This window comes from Carya illinoinensis, chromosome 9 (assembly GCF_018687715.1).
Source record: "Carya illinoinensis cultivar Pawnee chromosome 9, C.illinoinensisPawnee_v1, whole genome shotgun sequence".
NCBI classification, from domain to species: Eukaryota; Viridiplantae; Streptophyta; class Magnoliopsida; order Fagales; family Juglandaceae; genus Carya; species Carya illinoinensis.
The window spans coordinates 40,447,911-40,464,123 of NC_056760.1; the positions used below are offsets into that span (position 1 = coordinate 40,447,911).

Sequence of the window (16,213 nt, forward strand, 5' to 3'; positions counted from 1 at the left end):
CTTTAGATAGGGATGACATGCAGATTCTTGAAGAACAAGAGCATTTGAAGAATGAGGCAAAGTGCCTTAAATTTCTGTAATTCTTGCTTCAAGATAATAAAATAATATTTCACAAATATTCATATTTATGTTTCTATCTTCTGGTAGATGTTCTGTGTGCTTCATTTTATTTCTTCTTTAATAATGCACACTTCTTATCAAACCTATAATATGAATCTGAAATACTAATTGTATTTAAAAGATGGTATTTCATGACTAATAACATCATCCATCTTCCCCTTGAAGCCGCAAGGGTTTCAGATTTATATTTCAAATATGTGCAGTTTTATGAGCTCTTCTGGAGCCTCAATGACATTTAAATCATATATATAAACTGCAATAATAGCTTGTTTGCGTTTGGATTGCTTTAGATTATATAAGGATCTCTGAAACTTGATAGAATACATATTTCCAGATGTATTCATATTAGAAGTTTCAGACATTTTCTATCATTCAGGGATTTTCATATATATCATGATCCAATGATCCATATAAATATGCAGTTAATCATGCATATCCAAACTCTCGGTAACTTTCAAGCTAATAAAAATCTCAATATGATTTCAACCACTTTAAAATCATATCAATATTGTTTCTTCGAGAAACTAACTTGTGATTTCTATATCACATTTTCATATTAAAAGTTTCAGGCTTTTTTATATCATGTATATAAATATCCACTGGTATTTAACAAAAATCACATCTTTAGATGTTTGGACTTCAAGTCCATATTTATCACATTTTACTGAGTGATATCAATTCTGCAGGAATTGAGAAACTGACTCGTGATTTATATATCACATTTTTATTTCCTTTCTATAAATACTCACTGACATTCAACAAGCATCACCTCTTTAGGTGTTTGGACTATAAGTCTCGATGCATCATATTTTACTAGTGAATCAATTCTGCAGGAATTGTTTCTTTCAAATTTGGCCAATATTTTACGTCGTATTTTTCGACGATTCTTGATTCATTTTCATCATTACTTCTGGTAATGTCAATTGCCATCTCATATGGAAATACATTGTCGACAACAATTTTATTTCTATCCATAATTTCTCCATTATTCATGAAATGTAACGAGATCTCGTTATTTTCAGGTACCTGTCCCTCTTTAAGGGAAGACATTTTCATGAAAAACCTCTTCAGGAAGCACTCTTCAAGAGTTTATATAGGAGAATTTTATACAGAGAATTTGGATAGACTTTATTGCTTGTTTTGTGGGTATGGCCTCTTCAGGAGCACCAAATTATTTGTGTCTTTCTCTTTTGAGATGTTCTATCTTTTGTATCAATACGTCTCACATGCCTTTAGACATGTCTTTAGACTGCTGAATTTCTTAATTGTCCTACAGGGACTTCAATCCTCGCTGGGATTTTAGCAACTAGAATATGAGACATTTTTATCTTATTGCATCCAAAATTTAATTATCATCTGAACTTCTGGTTCACATATGATAATTAAGATAACGTCGAATTATTTCATCTTATTTGCTCCTGGCAAATTTTTCTTTCCACTTCTGGTGGTAAGACTTTATAGTAAAAGAATCTTCTGGTTCTTTCATGGACGTCCATATGAAAATCATTCGACTTATCATAATTGATTTTGGATAATCAAGATAAACATGAAAAGATACAAATATTTTGAATCATATTACTTTTTGATGCATCATAATATTTGATTCAATAATTTGTATAATATCATCTCAAAGAGAAAGCTTACAGTTTTTCCAATACAAGCTTCTGGCCCGAAAAGATATTCATTATCACGTCCAATTTCTTAGTTTCTTTGAATGAAACGCATCATTCTTTTCACTTCAGGGAATAGAATGATATAAATTTATTATTATTCACTTCAGGGAATGATGTAGATCTAGTAAGACGTGATTAATGATTCTTATCAAAAACTCATTATTTTGCTCAGTCACTGAAAGACATGATACAAATTTAGAATATATTGTGAACGTTTGCATTTCATATTGATACTTCAAGAGCATACTCGATATTGCTACTTCAGGAGCACATTCGAGACGTTCATTCAAATATATATTCTTTCCACAATTTCAAATATGCAACTTCAGGTGCATAAATCATAATGAGCTTTTGGTGCAAGTATCAATCATTTAAACTATGAGATACTCAAAAGTTATTATTGATTTAGGGCGATCCTTTAAGGATGCTCCATTTCCATTCTCAGATAAATCATATCATCAATAATTCATAACAAGTATGAATAAATAGATAAAACTTGTATATATACTATGTGCATAAAATTAATCACAGATATAATTGATATATAAATTATGTAAATTTTAATTCACCTTAAATTTAACTTGAGATATAAATTAAAGTAGAAGATTACTAACTTTAAAATTATCATAACCTTCATGCAATAAGTATTTTGTGGTTGGTATGCATATTTGACTAATAAATCTGATCACAGCTTTAAAGCTTGTGTTTGACCACTAAGGTGTATCATTCCTACATGGACAAGCATATTCAGAGGCTAACATAATTGATGGTACTATCTAGTCAATTGTGAAGAAATATGACACCTCGTTAATTAATGTCTATGCATGGATAAGGTTAGGTTGCAACGTGCTCCAATAATTTAACAACACGTACAATTATAAAGACAAGAAATTCTATCTTAAAAGTCTAACTAATATTTGACCCGTAGCTAGATCTTTGTTTGAAGGGTAGGAGGGAAGATGGGGAATTTTGCTTGTAATTGCAAACAGAACAGAACAGAACGGACGATGACTCGTGTTGCCTTGAACAAGTAAATATTACCATTGAATATGAGGCTCTTGTTGGTAGATTCCCATCAGGTCAGATCTACAATTATTGCACCGCAGATCCCTGTTGTAGTCGCACTGTATCAACGCCCCTCTTGTTGTTCAATCTTATATGATCACTGGACAAGCCCAAGAACCCAGATCATCACCGCTGAATACAAAGAGTATTTGCATGCTGAATATCGACTTCCAGTGCTTTCAGAGAATCCTTGAACGAAGACTTCCCATGGCCGGGTATTTTCCCTGAAAATAAAGCCCATCCAAGAAATAGAAAACAAGAGAAGGCAAAACAATAAACAAGAAGAAAGAGAGAGAGAGAGAATTGAATCGTCGTTGTTTCGTTGCCCCTCGTTGAAACCACCACGTAATAAGACAATATCCTCCTGGGTGAGATTGAGTAGCAGTTGCCGATATCATCATCTTGCTTGTTTCTTTGGACGTGAGACTCGTACGAGATTGAGAGGATGGTCGAGGGGTTTTGTCTGCAGGAAGAGCTCTAGATCTTTGCCAATGGGAACAAGATCGAAGAAGAGCCATCGAGTGGGAGCTGGTTTGGGAAGGTTTGGAGGCACCGACTGTGCTCCCACCAGCTTAGACCCCAAAAACCCAGGTCTAATCCAAGGATGTCGTTGTATGCTTGGACACCGTCAGTTCGGATCAGCTTGATATCGAGGAACCTCTCATAATTTCCAAGATCCAGATCCACCTCACCACCATCATCTAGCACAACAACTTCCCTGTGCTCTTGTTGGTGATTTCATTAATGGAAGCCATGAGAGAGAGGATGAGGGCAACTTGGTCAGCTAATTGGATCGGCGTTGCCTTTGTCCTGCGAAAAACTGTCGACGTTGCCTTTCTCCATGGCCTTTTGGTTTTAATTTTTCTCTGTCACTCTTTTACACGATTGAACAACCGATCGATGGATTCCGACGCAGATCAGAAGCAGATCGTGCTGATAACGTGTTATAAAACTTAATAAAAATGAGAAAGAGTGTCAAGAGATTGAGAGAGAGCAAGAGAGGAGATTCTTATTGATCTGTATATCAATTCTTATCAATTTCTTAAAGAATTCAACGATATATATAGGTGTACAGAGGGGACTATGCTAGCTCACTATGCTAGCACTATGCACTATACATTTGACGACTAGATAAATGTGGTCGTACAATTCAAGATAGTTTATAACACTTTTCATGTATTTTGCTCCATCACCCGGTGCTCTTTTAGCAAGCAAGGTCGCGGAATGATCCTCCAACTTATGACTTCTTTATAAAACAGCTAAAATATATAACCCAAATTTTCCAATTGACATCAATGATCACAATAGTCTTTAATATCGCCCATCATAGTCTTCGATTTAAATTTTGGCTTTTATTAGTTTAAGAATTTTTAGATTTTAATGTTTTAAATAAATTTTTAGTTTTCTTTTTATATTTGGTTTTTTTCTAAGTTTTTTTCTTACGTTTTTTTTTTAATTTTTAATATTTTTTACTTTTTAAATAATCTTTCACTTTTTCATAATATTTTTTAGTTTTATATTTTTTAATACACGCAACGCACATGTGGCCTATCAAAGGGCACATCTTAATCCGTTTGATATTTTATATATATATATATATATATATAAAAGAAAATCCTTTGCGTCCCAACAAAGCATCCCAAAGGGTTTCGATAATTTTTTTTATCTTTTAATAATATTGTGATTCTTTTTACATGTTTAAGAGAACAGAAAAATGCATAAAAAAAGGTCAAGTGGCCTTGTGGTAATTTTTGATTTAGATTCAGAGATGAGATAAGATGGTTTTAAATAAAAAATAAAAATTAAATAAAATATTATTATTATTGTTTTGAGATTTGAAAAAATTAAATTGTTTATTATATTTTATCTAAGAATTTGAAAAAATTATAATTATGAGATTATGAAATGAGATCAGTTGAAATGGTTTTAGTGATTCATTAACAAATTTCTTACAATAGATCTATTTGATCTTGAATCATATGGAGTGAAAAACTGATTAAAAGATATATAAATCGATTTGATTTGAGACAATTCACTTTATACTAATTTATATTTAATCGTCACTTTATAAAATTGCACAACTTTTATAAAATTTATACTAATTTATATTTAATCGTCAAAAAACAATAATATGTGATTAAAGCAACGTAGAACAATTTTTTTTATAAAGTTATATTTATTTATGTGTATATATATAGAGTGAGCAATACTATTCAACCTCTCCAATTTCTATACACTACAATTTTTAAAAGTTTTTAATTTTTTGATTTTTAATATTTTTTTAAAATTTTTTTTGGTCTGTTCTTCTTAAATTAATTGAATTCTTTTATTCATTATCTATATATTAAGTATTTGAATAAAGGAAGAAAATAATAAAAATTAAAAAAAATATAATGTATAGAGGTTGTATAAATAGTAAAAGGTTGAGTAAATTTTTTTCACATATATATAATTATATTCTTGTTTGGTATTAGTAAAATGCTTGTGTTATTTTTAAATTTTTTTGTTTTACTTAATGATTAAAGAAGTAATTTTAAATATATTGATATTTTTTTTAATATTTAAATATATTAAAAAAATCTGAAAAAGAAAAAAAAAAAAAAAAAGTGTGCATGCGGTCAAAATGCACCGCTCTTTGGTATTAACAAATTGGGCAAAATTAGACGAAGAGAGAGGTCGGGGGAGGGGAAGCGAAATCTACATCGAGCGACGAAGCGTCGCAGGACAAACATAAACGTAAACGACGACGGAGCCGGACAAACATTGCCGGTTGTTTGTGGTGCCGTACGTCGCCTCCCATTCCAAGACGTCGACGTCTTGATCACAATCAAAAGCAATTCTGTCCTATAATTCTTTTTTTCTCGAGACAGGTATTTCTATGTCCGTTGATTCCCTTTCAATTCAATTCGATCCCCATCCTCTTTCCTTCAAGAGACAAGTTCGTGTGAATCTCACATGCTCGACTCATTCAAGAGCCGTGTTCTTCTAAACGTGCCGCTTTTGTTCTTTGTATAGTGTATGTGATTATTGTTTCAACTTTTCTAGGGCTGCGATCAAACCTGGCTCTTCGATTTTCTGGTTGAGAATTATGTGATTTTTTAATTTATTCCCGGGCTTCTTCATGATTTAATTCTCTATTGTGTAATTTTGGATTATCGAAGTGAAACTTAGCGCCTGGGTTTTCTGCCATTGGAGGGGAGGGGAATCTATTAAAAATTCTCTGTTATCATACATTGGGAAACCACTTAATAGAGTAGGTTTTTCATAATTCAATGAAGAAATAGACAATTGGCAATTATCTTAGCCTGACTCGTTTCCCTTGTATATATATATATATATATATATATATGAATATTTTTTTAAACTGTGGTTCAGAGTGGTTCTTGTAGCCCATCCACGTAATCCATATGTTGGCCAATGGAATTGAGGCTTGGTTCAGTTGAGACCTCCTCATTTGGCAAACAAGGTTGCTTTAATTGTGTTTTGTTCTGTCAAATTTCCTTGGATGCTTGTGTGATCTCAGCTTGTAGGTGTCTGCTTTCGGTACTATCAAGTGGGTAGCTTAGCTGGTGTTTGTAAGATATATAGTGTTGCCTTGTTTCTTGGTTGCTAAAGTTTTTGAGATAACAGTTTACCGAACTGTGATTCGTTAATCCTGCCACAGCAGAGAAGTTTCCTTTATGTATGTACATAAGTTACCATTGGAGTATAGATTTTGGATCTCTAAATTTTGCTTTTATTAACCTAATCTCCCGTCTATTATGCTATTATCCTTCTATTTTTTATTTCTATGTTAAACTAATATTCAATTTCACTCTATTGCATCATTTTATACAACATCGTAATGTTAAGAAGATTTTATTGTCTGTGTATCATTGCTAAAATTATTTACAATGAATTTGTGTGAGTAAATTTCCTTCATTTAAATTGTTTATTGGTTAATTCATCTTTTATCTTTCAGGGTCAATGGCTTCTTCTGCAGACTCATGGATAAAGGAATATAATGAATCAGTAAAACTTGCTGATGATATCAATGGCATGATATCTGAACAGAGTTCGTTGCCTGCATCGGGACCAAATGGTCAGCGTCATGCATCTGCCATAAGAAGGAAGATCACGATTTTAAGGACCAGACTCGATAGTTTACAGTCCCTTTTGTTGAAGCTCCCTGGAAAGCAGCCAATGTAAGATTTCTTTATTTACTGTATCTAATCTTTTATGAAAAGGAATGGTTTCACCTCAAAATAGATTGAGGAATAAAAATGTTGTCTTGCATGTCTTCCTTGCTCGTAATGTTTGTATATTTACTCCAGTTATCTGGTATAATAATGTGCTATTGTTGTGCATATGTTCCCATGAGGGAAGGTTCCCACTTTAATACATATGGTGTGCTGGCGATTCATTTGATCCGTTTGTGATGAGTAGTTCATTACTTTGATGGAAACTCTTTTTTTTTTTTTTGGCTTGAAGTCTTTTGCATAGCTATTTTAAGAAGGATTTCATGTTTTTTGCTCTTGATAGCCTTTAGCCCAATTTATTGTGTTGATAGTCTTCCAAATCTCCATTGTTTTCTGATCAAAATCAGGGCACTACATCAAACTTTGGACCCTGTATTGGGGCAAAAAAGATTGTATATTGGCAGTGTATGTGAATACAGGTTTAAGTTTGTAAGATATTTTTTCTTTTTCAAATTAAGAGAACTTAACAAAAAAGTACAAAGATCATGCATCCTAGTACTCAAGCACGACATGGACATCATATGGAGGTAAAAGAAATAAAAGAAGTTTTGTAACTGAAAACAGCTAACTGGTTGATTCTTTTGCTATATAATAGAAGTCTCACCTCTTAACTTCTGGGCACTGGATTTTGTGGTGTTGGGAAAGTTCATGCCTTGAACTGCTGTTGTCATGTTCTAACATGAAGTCAAATTGGGGGGATAATGAGAATCGGAAGAGTTGGTTTCAAATTTCTTGGTTTTCCTTTATATCCTTCTTCTATTAGTCACCTGCGGTCTGTACCCATGATAAACGAAGTTTATGTTTAGTGAATCCAATCCTTGATGTTTTATCTAAACAAATTTGAGGTTGCAGATTTTATCCTTCGTAGGTAAGAATTTTTATGTCTGTATCTTGTTGGTACACCTGTTCTTCACTGTTGGACTGAAAAGTATACTCCAATATTTGTTTATCAGTTGCTTGGGTTGGCTTTCCAGAGAAGCTTTCTCGTTGTTGTTACCTAAAGTTTATTGATCTGCTTGTGGTGGTACACAGATCGGAGAAGGAGATGAATCGTCGTAAGGACATGCATGCAAGTTTGAGGTCAAAAGTTAATCAGATGGCTTCAACATTGAACATGTCAAACTTTGCAAACAGGGACAGCTTACTTGGCCCAGAAGTAAAGGCAGCCGATTCCTTGAGCAGAACAGTTGGCCTGGACAACTCTGGCGTTGTTGGGCTTCAACGACAGGTTATGAAAGGCAAGTTGCTAATCAATTATTGAGGAAAATACGTTCCTATGGTATGTCGTATTGCCTATGTTTCTGCAATGTTGATTTTTTATGTGGTATGCTCTTGAAGCAGAGCAAGATGAGGGTCTTGGGAAGTTGGAGGAGACTGTCATAAGTACAAAACACATTGCATTAGCAGTCAATGAAGAACTTGACCTACACACTAGACTGATTGTATGTGGTTTCTCCTGCCTTATTGATTTGTTTAGTTACCTGACTTCTCTCTTTTGTTCGTCTTTTGAGTGTCATTTAGAATTAAATAGTTGGTGATACTGTGTTACTGTGAATATTCAATTTCTTGCTCTTCCATTTTGCAGGATGACTTGGACCAACATGTTGATGTTACAGACAGTAGGTTACGGGTAATACACTCAGTCTCTACTTCTAACTGGCACCCAAAACCCTTCTTTAGCAAGTGACATAATTGCAAATGTAACAACAGAATAAAATAATTTTCCTAACTGCCTTTGTTAAACTGAGGTTATTGTAGATAGCTATCATCACATACAATATGTGTGTGTGTGTGTGTGTGTGTGTGTAGTACTCAAGGTGGGTGAATTTTAACCATGTTTCTTTTGTGGTCTCTGCCATTGTCAAAACAGCGGGTTCAGAAGCATTTGGCGATTTTGAATAAGCGCACCAAGGGTGGTTGCTCTTGCATGTGCATGCTCTTGTCAGTTATTGGGATCGTGGTTCTAGTTGCTGTCATATGGTTGTTGATAAAATATCTGTAATAACAATAGCAAGCCCTGCCACGTCTCTTTGTTATGGCGCTAATCTGGTTTAATTGTTGATATGATGGTTCTAACTAAATAATTGGCTTCTTGTACTTTGGTTCTTTGTTTGTGAAACGGAATGTCTGAGGTGTTAAGATACTTTCCAACTTTCTTCTGTAATCGGCTTATGTATATACACATATACATATAAATGACACCATTTGTCGTGTTAGTGACAGCCATGGCTTTCATGTTCAACCGTGAGATCATGCAGCAGGTATATCATTTGATCCTATTGCTCTTTGGTATTTGCACAATTTACCAGAACTGTGATGGTTATAGTAAATTGATGCACAATATATCATTTGATGTCCGACGCTGTAGCAATCAGAACATGCAAATTTTTTGTTCTGCAGTTATAGGATAAATACACTTCTCAACGGAACTTTTACACCCTGTACAAGTATAATTATTTCCAGAAAGTGCTTTAAGGAAGTTCGTTTTGATTATGAGCTGAAAGAGTTGCCATTTGGTTTTCTCTTCGTTGGATTCGACTGCTCAGTCCATCTCAGTCACCACAACTCGAAGCCACCCTTCTCGGGCCAACATGAGCGTTTCCGTCTTGCTTCGTTGAGCGGTTATTCACAATGTTTTGAATACTGTATCGGATGTCGTACCAGTCAAGGCACTGGAATGAAATATTTCGATACCGATACCGTTTCGGGATAGTAGATATATAAATAAATTATATATATAAATATATACATAAATTATATTTTAAAATAATAGTCTATATATGAATAAATTATACATGAATACATATATATATCTATAAATTATAAATAGTCTGGTCTGAATTGAGGGTCAAAAAATGAGATTACAGTTTGAAAAAAAAAAAAAAAAGGTAAAGGCCAAAATACAGGACGGTACAGGCTGAAATACAGGTCGATATAGTATTTCAGCCGGTACGTAACAGATACAATACCTATATCAGACCAGTGGCCAATACGGAATGTACCGACCGTACCAGTCGGTACAGTACGGTATTAAAAACAGTGATTCTTCGCATTTAGATTTGTCACTGGTTAGAGTTGTTAATCAGCAGTAATGAGTGTGGTATGATTAATGATTTAGATGGCTAACATTATTAGTGCGATGGTCGATGGAAATCAGACTAGAATCAAGTGCAATGTGGTCCATAATCACTCTTATTTGCAATCTTCTTGATATATAATCATGTGTTATGCTACTAATAAAACTATATAGTTAGAGCTGAGTAGAAATCCAAAAATCCGACTCCGACTCTGACTCCGCTCCGGCTCTGCTCCGACTCCGACGAATCGGAGTCGGAGTTTTTTTTTCCCCTGGAAGTCGGAGTCGGAGGTGGAGGTGTCCCGACTCCGATTCCGCTCCGATCCGACTTCGACACACCGAATCCGACTTCCCATCCGACTCCGACTTCCACTCCAACTCCTGCTCCGACCTCCACTCCGACTCCGACTCCGATATTGTGCATATTTTATAAAAATATGTTTTATCATTTATCAATATATTAACATCTAATAAATAATAATGTATAAATATTATAATGAATAATATAAGTTAATATAGTTAATATAAGTTAATTTACATTACTAATTTACTATAAGTTATTATAAGTTAATATAGTTATTAGTTACACTATAAGTTACTAATTACTATACCTTATATAGTTAATTTACATTACTAATTTACTATAAGTTATTATAAGTTAATATAGTTACTATATAAGTTATTATAGCTTATTTTATATTTTACATTACTAGTTTACTATAAGTCAATATATAATATACAGTTATATTATATATAATTATAGATTATATATACTATATATATTAAGGGCTTATATAATATATAGTATATATAGTAACTTATATAGTATATATAATATATATAGTTATATATTAACTTACTAATTAACTATACTTATATAATATATATATATATATGTAGTTATACTTATATAATATATAGTTATATTATATATAATAGTATAATTAATATATATAGTATTAAAACAAAATTAATATTTGATTTAGGGTTTAAAAAAAAAAAGGCTGAAAATACCAAAACAGAGCCCAAATGGCGTCGTTGGACTCTGTTTTGGGCACAAAAACAAAGTTAATAATTAATTGTGGTAAAACGGCGCCATTTTGGAGGTAAACGGCGCCGTTTACTTCAGTCAAGAGTCAAGACTCGATATTCCCCCCCGGGACCCCCCCTCCCCCACGACAATGATTAGGGTTTACTTCGTTTCAAACTGAGTCACTCTCTCTCTAGTCTCTGGCCATTCAGCAGACTACAGTGCGGAACTCAGCCCCCACGAAATGGCGTAGCCCCATCCTCCGACGACTTCTCTAGTATCTCCTATCTCTCTCTCTCTCTCTCTCTCTCTCTCTCTCTCTCTCTCTCTCTCTCTCTCTCTCTCTCTCACGGAAATCAATATGGGTTTGAAATCGTAGTCGGTGTCCCACTTATTCTCTTCGTTCGAATCGTTCTCCGGCGCCACGATATTGATTTGATTTTACTTTTATCTGTTATGGGTTTGGACCATTTGGTTGTTGATTTGTTTTTTGGTTTTTTTAAGCTCTGTTTTAACTTTTCACGTGTCGGCACTCGGCAGTCCCCGTCGGCCGTCGCCCCGAGTCCCCACGCCGTCGCAGATCTGGGTCATCGCATGGTGCCCACTGCCCTCCCACGGTCTTACCAACTCCATCCTGACTCCGCTCTGACAAGTCGGAGCCGGAGCTGGAGCGGAGCATATAGCCTTCGGAGCCGAAGTCGGAGGTCGGGCTCGGCCTCCGACAAAGTCGGAGTCGGAGTTGGAGGACCCAGATATTGACTCCGAGGCTGTCGGTGCTCAGCCCTATATATAGTTCTTCCCTTCTAATAAAACTTGGTTTTGAAATAATAGGAAATAAGATGAATGCTACTCATCATCCCTTTTTGAGATTTTGGTGTGTTATATACGAACTAACGTTTTATTTGATAGTTTGAAGGGATCGATGCATTTGTCCAATTGATATGTCTGAAGGAATCGACAATTCATGCAGGAAGTGGTCATTGGGAGTAGCTAGAAGGTTTAATAATTAAATGAAATGAATTCTACAAGACATCAAAAAAGAATGGAGAATGCTTTAACGTGTAATACATAGAAAATAATTGTTTACATTATAAAATGGTTTTTTTTAATCTTTGACTAACATCTTTCGAATTTTCAATGAAGACTCATTAAGTGCGTACGTACCACAAGGAAACTTTAGAAAGACAATTGAATTATAATCTCTCTTCTTACAAACAAAATAGTACAAGTTTCTAGGCAGGGGATGTGAATAGGGATGTACGCCGACCCGATCCAATCCGAAAATTCAAATTCCAACCCGAACCGAAAAAGATTCATACCGATTACCCGTTAACTGATTACCCGATTCCAAATCACAATCACCAATTCGGGCTTTTTGTTCAGCCATTGATGCCGTCCTCCTTCCTCTTGCGTTGTTCTTCTCCTTGTACGCCATTAACTTCCTCGTGCCCCTCCCCTTCGAGATTAATTGGCATTAGATTAGGGAGAAGGTCTTGCAAGATTTAAGGACAACAATGGCACCGGAGAGGCTGGACAGGGCGACCTGTGTGAGGAAATCTTCAGTGCGGCCAGTGAGGTTGCCGTCGGAGTATTTATCAGTCATTTGGAGGTACTCAGCCACGCAACGAAGAGCTGCCACATTCTGGACTGTGATCTCGAAGTTGACACCGTAACAAAACTTGGCTGCTTTCAGACCTTATGCAAAGAGAAATTTGCATCACCGACCACAACTACGACATTAGTTGGAATTTCTTGGGAACAAACCCTGCAACAGAGTAGCAAATCATATTAATTTCTTTTCAGTACAAAGAAAACCTAACCGCCATGTGTATTCGCCTCAAGATCGCGAAGAACTCCTCCACCTCCTCCTCCGTCACGGCATCTTCTCCAGCCTGCTTCTGCCTCCTGGAATCGATGTCGTACCCCGTCGAGGAATCTTCTTGGGCCCTCTTCCGCGGCTTCGCCTCCAGGACACGTCCCCGTCAAGGAAGAGAATCGCCTCTCTCTAGGGAACCACACGGGGCTGAAAGCCTAAGAATCGTAATGGGTTAAAATCGGGTAATGGGTAATACCCGTTTCCGATTTTAACGTAAACGGGTCAATTTTCCAAATCGGGTAAAAGTGGATTTTCGGGTCGGATCGGTATTTCGAACTTTTTGTTCAGCCCTAGATGTGAACAACATATATATATATATTTATATATGTATATATTATTGTGAGTCTTGACAACATATATATTGTAATGTGAGATCAAAGCCATATCATGTATATCAAAGGCAGATTTTTTTTTTTCTAATCAAACATATTATAGATATATAAAACAGTAATAAAATACAAGAGGTAAGAGTGGGAGACACAACATCCGTCCCAAACCAGCTAATATAATACCAAAAAAAGAAAAAAGGGGCGAAGGAAGAGATTTGGCGCCAAATAGTTGACCCCACCCATTTCCCAGAAGAGAATTCGTCTGAAGCGGGTTAGAATCGCAGGCAGATTCTAAATTGCCGGACACGCGAATTGGGGTCCCTTGAACTAGCATTTCGTACCAATTCCACTTTTTTTGTAATATTTTATTTTGCTGTCTCTGTTGAATAGCAAACGCTCACTGGTCTTAGCATGTTCATGGCTGACATCAGCTTTCAGCTCATAATCTTGAGATAAAAGATCATCAATGACGTATTTTGATCATATGAGTCCATCGTCCCACCTATATCCAACTATTTAGTATGTATGGGAATTGGGATTCCCGACTATTTCGAATCTAGAGTTCCAATAATTCAACGGGTAAAGCAGCCATTGGCAGCTTCTTTTCTTCCCCGGTCAATCATCGGAAAGTCTCCAAGTACCAACTCCCAGCTTTTTCTTACCATAATATTTATACAATAGAAATTCAATATCTTAATCACGATATCATGTACAGGCCGTAATTAATTAATTACAGAATAACTTGTGGTGCAAAGGCATTCCCAGGTAACCTCGACATTGGATCGTGCATATATATATGGGCTATATAAAGGGATCCAACCCCCAAACTTTAGAGCCACAAGCATTTGAATAACATCATAAAATCGTTAAAAAGTCCGAGAAGTTGAGAGAACACGAATTACTGTTGTCGAAAATGGCAGAAGAATTATCTTTGCTTGGTATGTGGGCAAGTCCTTTTAGTTGCAGGGTAAAGATTGCGCTGAAACTGAAAGTAGTCCAGTACAAATACGTTGAAGAAGATTTATTTAACAAGAGTCCTTTGCTTCTCAAATACAACCCCATCGATAAGAAAGTTCCCGTGCTTGTACACAACGGAAACCCTCTCTTGGAATCCCTTGTCATTCTTGAATACATCGATGAGACCTGGCAAGGCTATCCCATATTTCCCAAAGACCCCTACGAGAGAGCCGTTGCACGTTTCTGGGCCAAGTTCATTGATGACAAGGTATACCTATTGTCTCTAATTAGCTTGCTTGTAATGTTAATTTGTAATATTGGAAAGTCGTACACCTAAATGTCTTGGCATGCATACAATATTCATGTCTTACTTTTTCTCTTAATATTCTCCCCCAACAACTTGAGTACTATTTGTCTTTAATTGTTTTGATTTTGCAGTTGCTGCCTGCAATACGGAGGGCATGCTGGGGGGAAGAGAAAGGGCGTGAGAAGGCAGTGGAAGAAGCAACTGAACTTCTCCAGTTATTAGAGATGGAGCTAAAGGAAAAGAGGTTCTTTGGAGGAGAGACAATTGGATTGGTAGACATTGTGGCAGACACACTAAGCCTTTGGCTTACAAGTTTTGAAGAAGGGTCGGGAGTGGAGTTAATGACAAGAGAGAAGTTTCCAAAACTCAGCAAATGGAGCCATGAGTTTGCAAGCACAAGTGCTGTCAAGGAAAACTTACCTCCCAAAGACGAACTTACTGTGTTTTTGAAAAGTCTCTTCGGGAAACCGGCCAAATAGATATTGATCCTGAATTTACAACAGCACATGAGTTCTACTCACAGTTGGTCGATCGTCAAAATCTAGTGAATAAAATCCACCACTGCTGTCATTAATAATTTATAATATTAGCCATTTCATTCGATTGTAATTTGTTTCTGTCATGGTTTCATGACTCTCTGTTTCAGTTTTCATTTCATCTCCAAAGGCTTATAATAGATCTGTGGATGTTTTTCCACTTCAATTTTGACAATTTTAAGGCCCTAAATTTCCTATATATATATATATATATATATATATATATTATAAAGATCAGAAACTCCATCATGGAACAAATTCATCAAATTATAAATTTATAAGAGCATTGATGATCAATTTTATTTGCATAAACCTCGGAATCAACAAACAAGCGCAGGGAATGATGTATTTATATATATACTGCGTACATATCATATATATTTACATTTATATAAAATGTTTTTACTAATACATATGTATATATTTTCTTATGTATTATTGTTGAATCCAAGGTTTTAAGTATCATATATATTATATCTACTTGTAAATTTTGATGATAACAAACGAGTTCAAACATAAAAGTCTAAAATGAGCTATTTATAGACATATGAGATTTCATTTAAAAAGATTCAAATGTAAAAAATGAGCATTATTTATTTGTTTTCACAATTTCCAAACAAAAGCTTCTTCCTTTTGCAATTATTAAAGACAATATCAATTATTTTTTAAAATTTTCAAACAAAATATTTTACTTTTTGAATATGTAAAAAGAGCATCATTCACTTTTCAAAATTTTTATGAGCGTGACATGTTTTTGAGATTTGAAAAGTGAATAATGCTATTTTGATATACGGAGAAGTAAAATCTAAAAGTCATGTACAAAAATACTCATAGAACTTCATTTGTAAACTTGCTCATTTTCTTGATTATGTTTGATTTGTTAATGTCTTTGGTCTTTGAGATTTCACTTCAAAATTACACAACTATAAGTTTTACAACATTCATTCATCAAGAGCTCTCAATCTTTCTTTCCTAGCACTAAGTCTTAGCACGTGTTTATTTTTAG

The 16,213-nt window shown here is 34.9% G+C and overlaps 2 protein-coding genes and 1 long non-coding RNA gene across 4 annotated transcripts; 2 read left to right on the plus strand and 1 right to left on the minus strand.

The window, feature by feature from the left end:
• Window positions 1-5,499: 5,499 nt before the first annotated feature.
• On the plus strand, window positions 5,500-9,318 carry LOC122276137 (syntaxin-51-like). 2 transcript variants are annotated; one of them, XM_043085636.1, is made up of 6 exons: window positions 5,500-5,728; window positions 6,820-7,042; window positions 8,129-8,334; window positions 8,438-8,538; window positions 8,682-8,726; window positions 8,967-9,318. In XM_043085636.1, the coding sequence occupies exons 2-6, from the start codon at window positions 6,825-6,827 to the stop codon at window positions 9,096-9,098; spliced, it is 702 nt and encodes a 233-aa protein (XP_042941570.1). In that variant the 5' UTR covers window positions 5,500-5,728; window positions 6,820-6,824; the 3' UTR covers window positions 9,099-9,318. The 2 variants fall into 2 exon arrangements, with proteins under 2 accessions (XP_042941570.1, XP_042941571.1); XM_043085637.1 differs by lacking the exon at window positions 5,500-5,728 and adding an exon at window positions 5,853-5,874.
• Window positions 9,319-12,243: 2,925 nt separating this feature from the next.
• Window positions 12,244-14,354, minus strand: LOC122276141. The gene is made up of 2 exons (XR_006228764.1): window positions 13,065-14,354; window positions 12,244-12,967 (listed from the first exon to the last, which is right to left on the minus strand). It is a non-coding gene; the product is annotated as an uncharacterized LOC122276141 (long non-coding RNA).
• On the plus strand, window positions 14,272-15,382 carry LOC122276138 (glutathione S-transferase U8-like). Its single transcript, XM_043085638.1, has 2 exons — window positions 14,272-14,632; window positions 14,803-15,382. Exons 1-2 carry the CDS (start codon window positions 14,321-14,323, stop codon window positions 15,148-15,150), a joined length of 660 nt encoding a protein of 219 aa, XP_042941572.1. The 5' UTR covers window positions 14,272-14,320; the 3' UTR covers window positions 15,151-15,382.
• The last annotated feature ends 831 nt before the right edge of the window (window positions 15,383-16,213 follow it).

Coding starts and splice junctions, on each gene's coding strand:
- LOC122276137 (XM_043085636.1), top strand. CDS start 6,825: ATGGCTTCTTCTGCAGACTCATGGATAAAGGAATATAATGAATCAGTA. Junction 8,335..8,437: donor TCAACGACAGGTTATGAAAG/GCAAGTTGCTAA, acceptor CTCTTGAAGCAG/AGCAAGATGAGGGTCTTGGG. Junction 8,727..8,966: donor TTACAGACAGTAGGTTACGG/GTAATACACTCA, acceptor TTGTCAAAACAG/CGGGTTCAGAAGCATTTGGC.
- LOC122276138 (XM_043085638.1), top strand. CDS start 14,321: ATGGCAGAAGAATTATCTTTGCTTGGTATGTGGGCAAGTCCTTTTAGT. Junction 14,633..14,802: donor CCAAGTTCATTGATGACAAG/GTATACCTATTG, acceptor TTGATTTTGCAG/TTGCTGCCTGCAATACGGAG.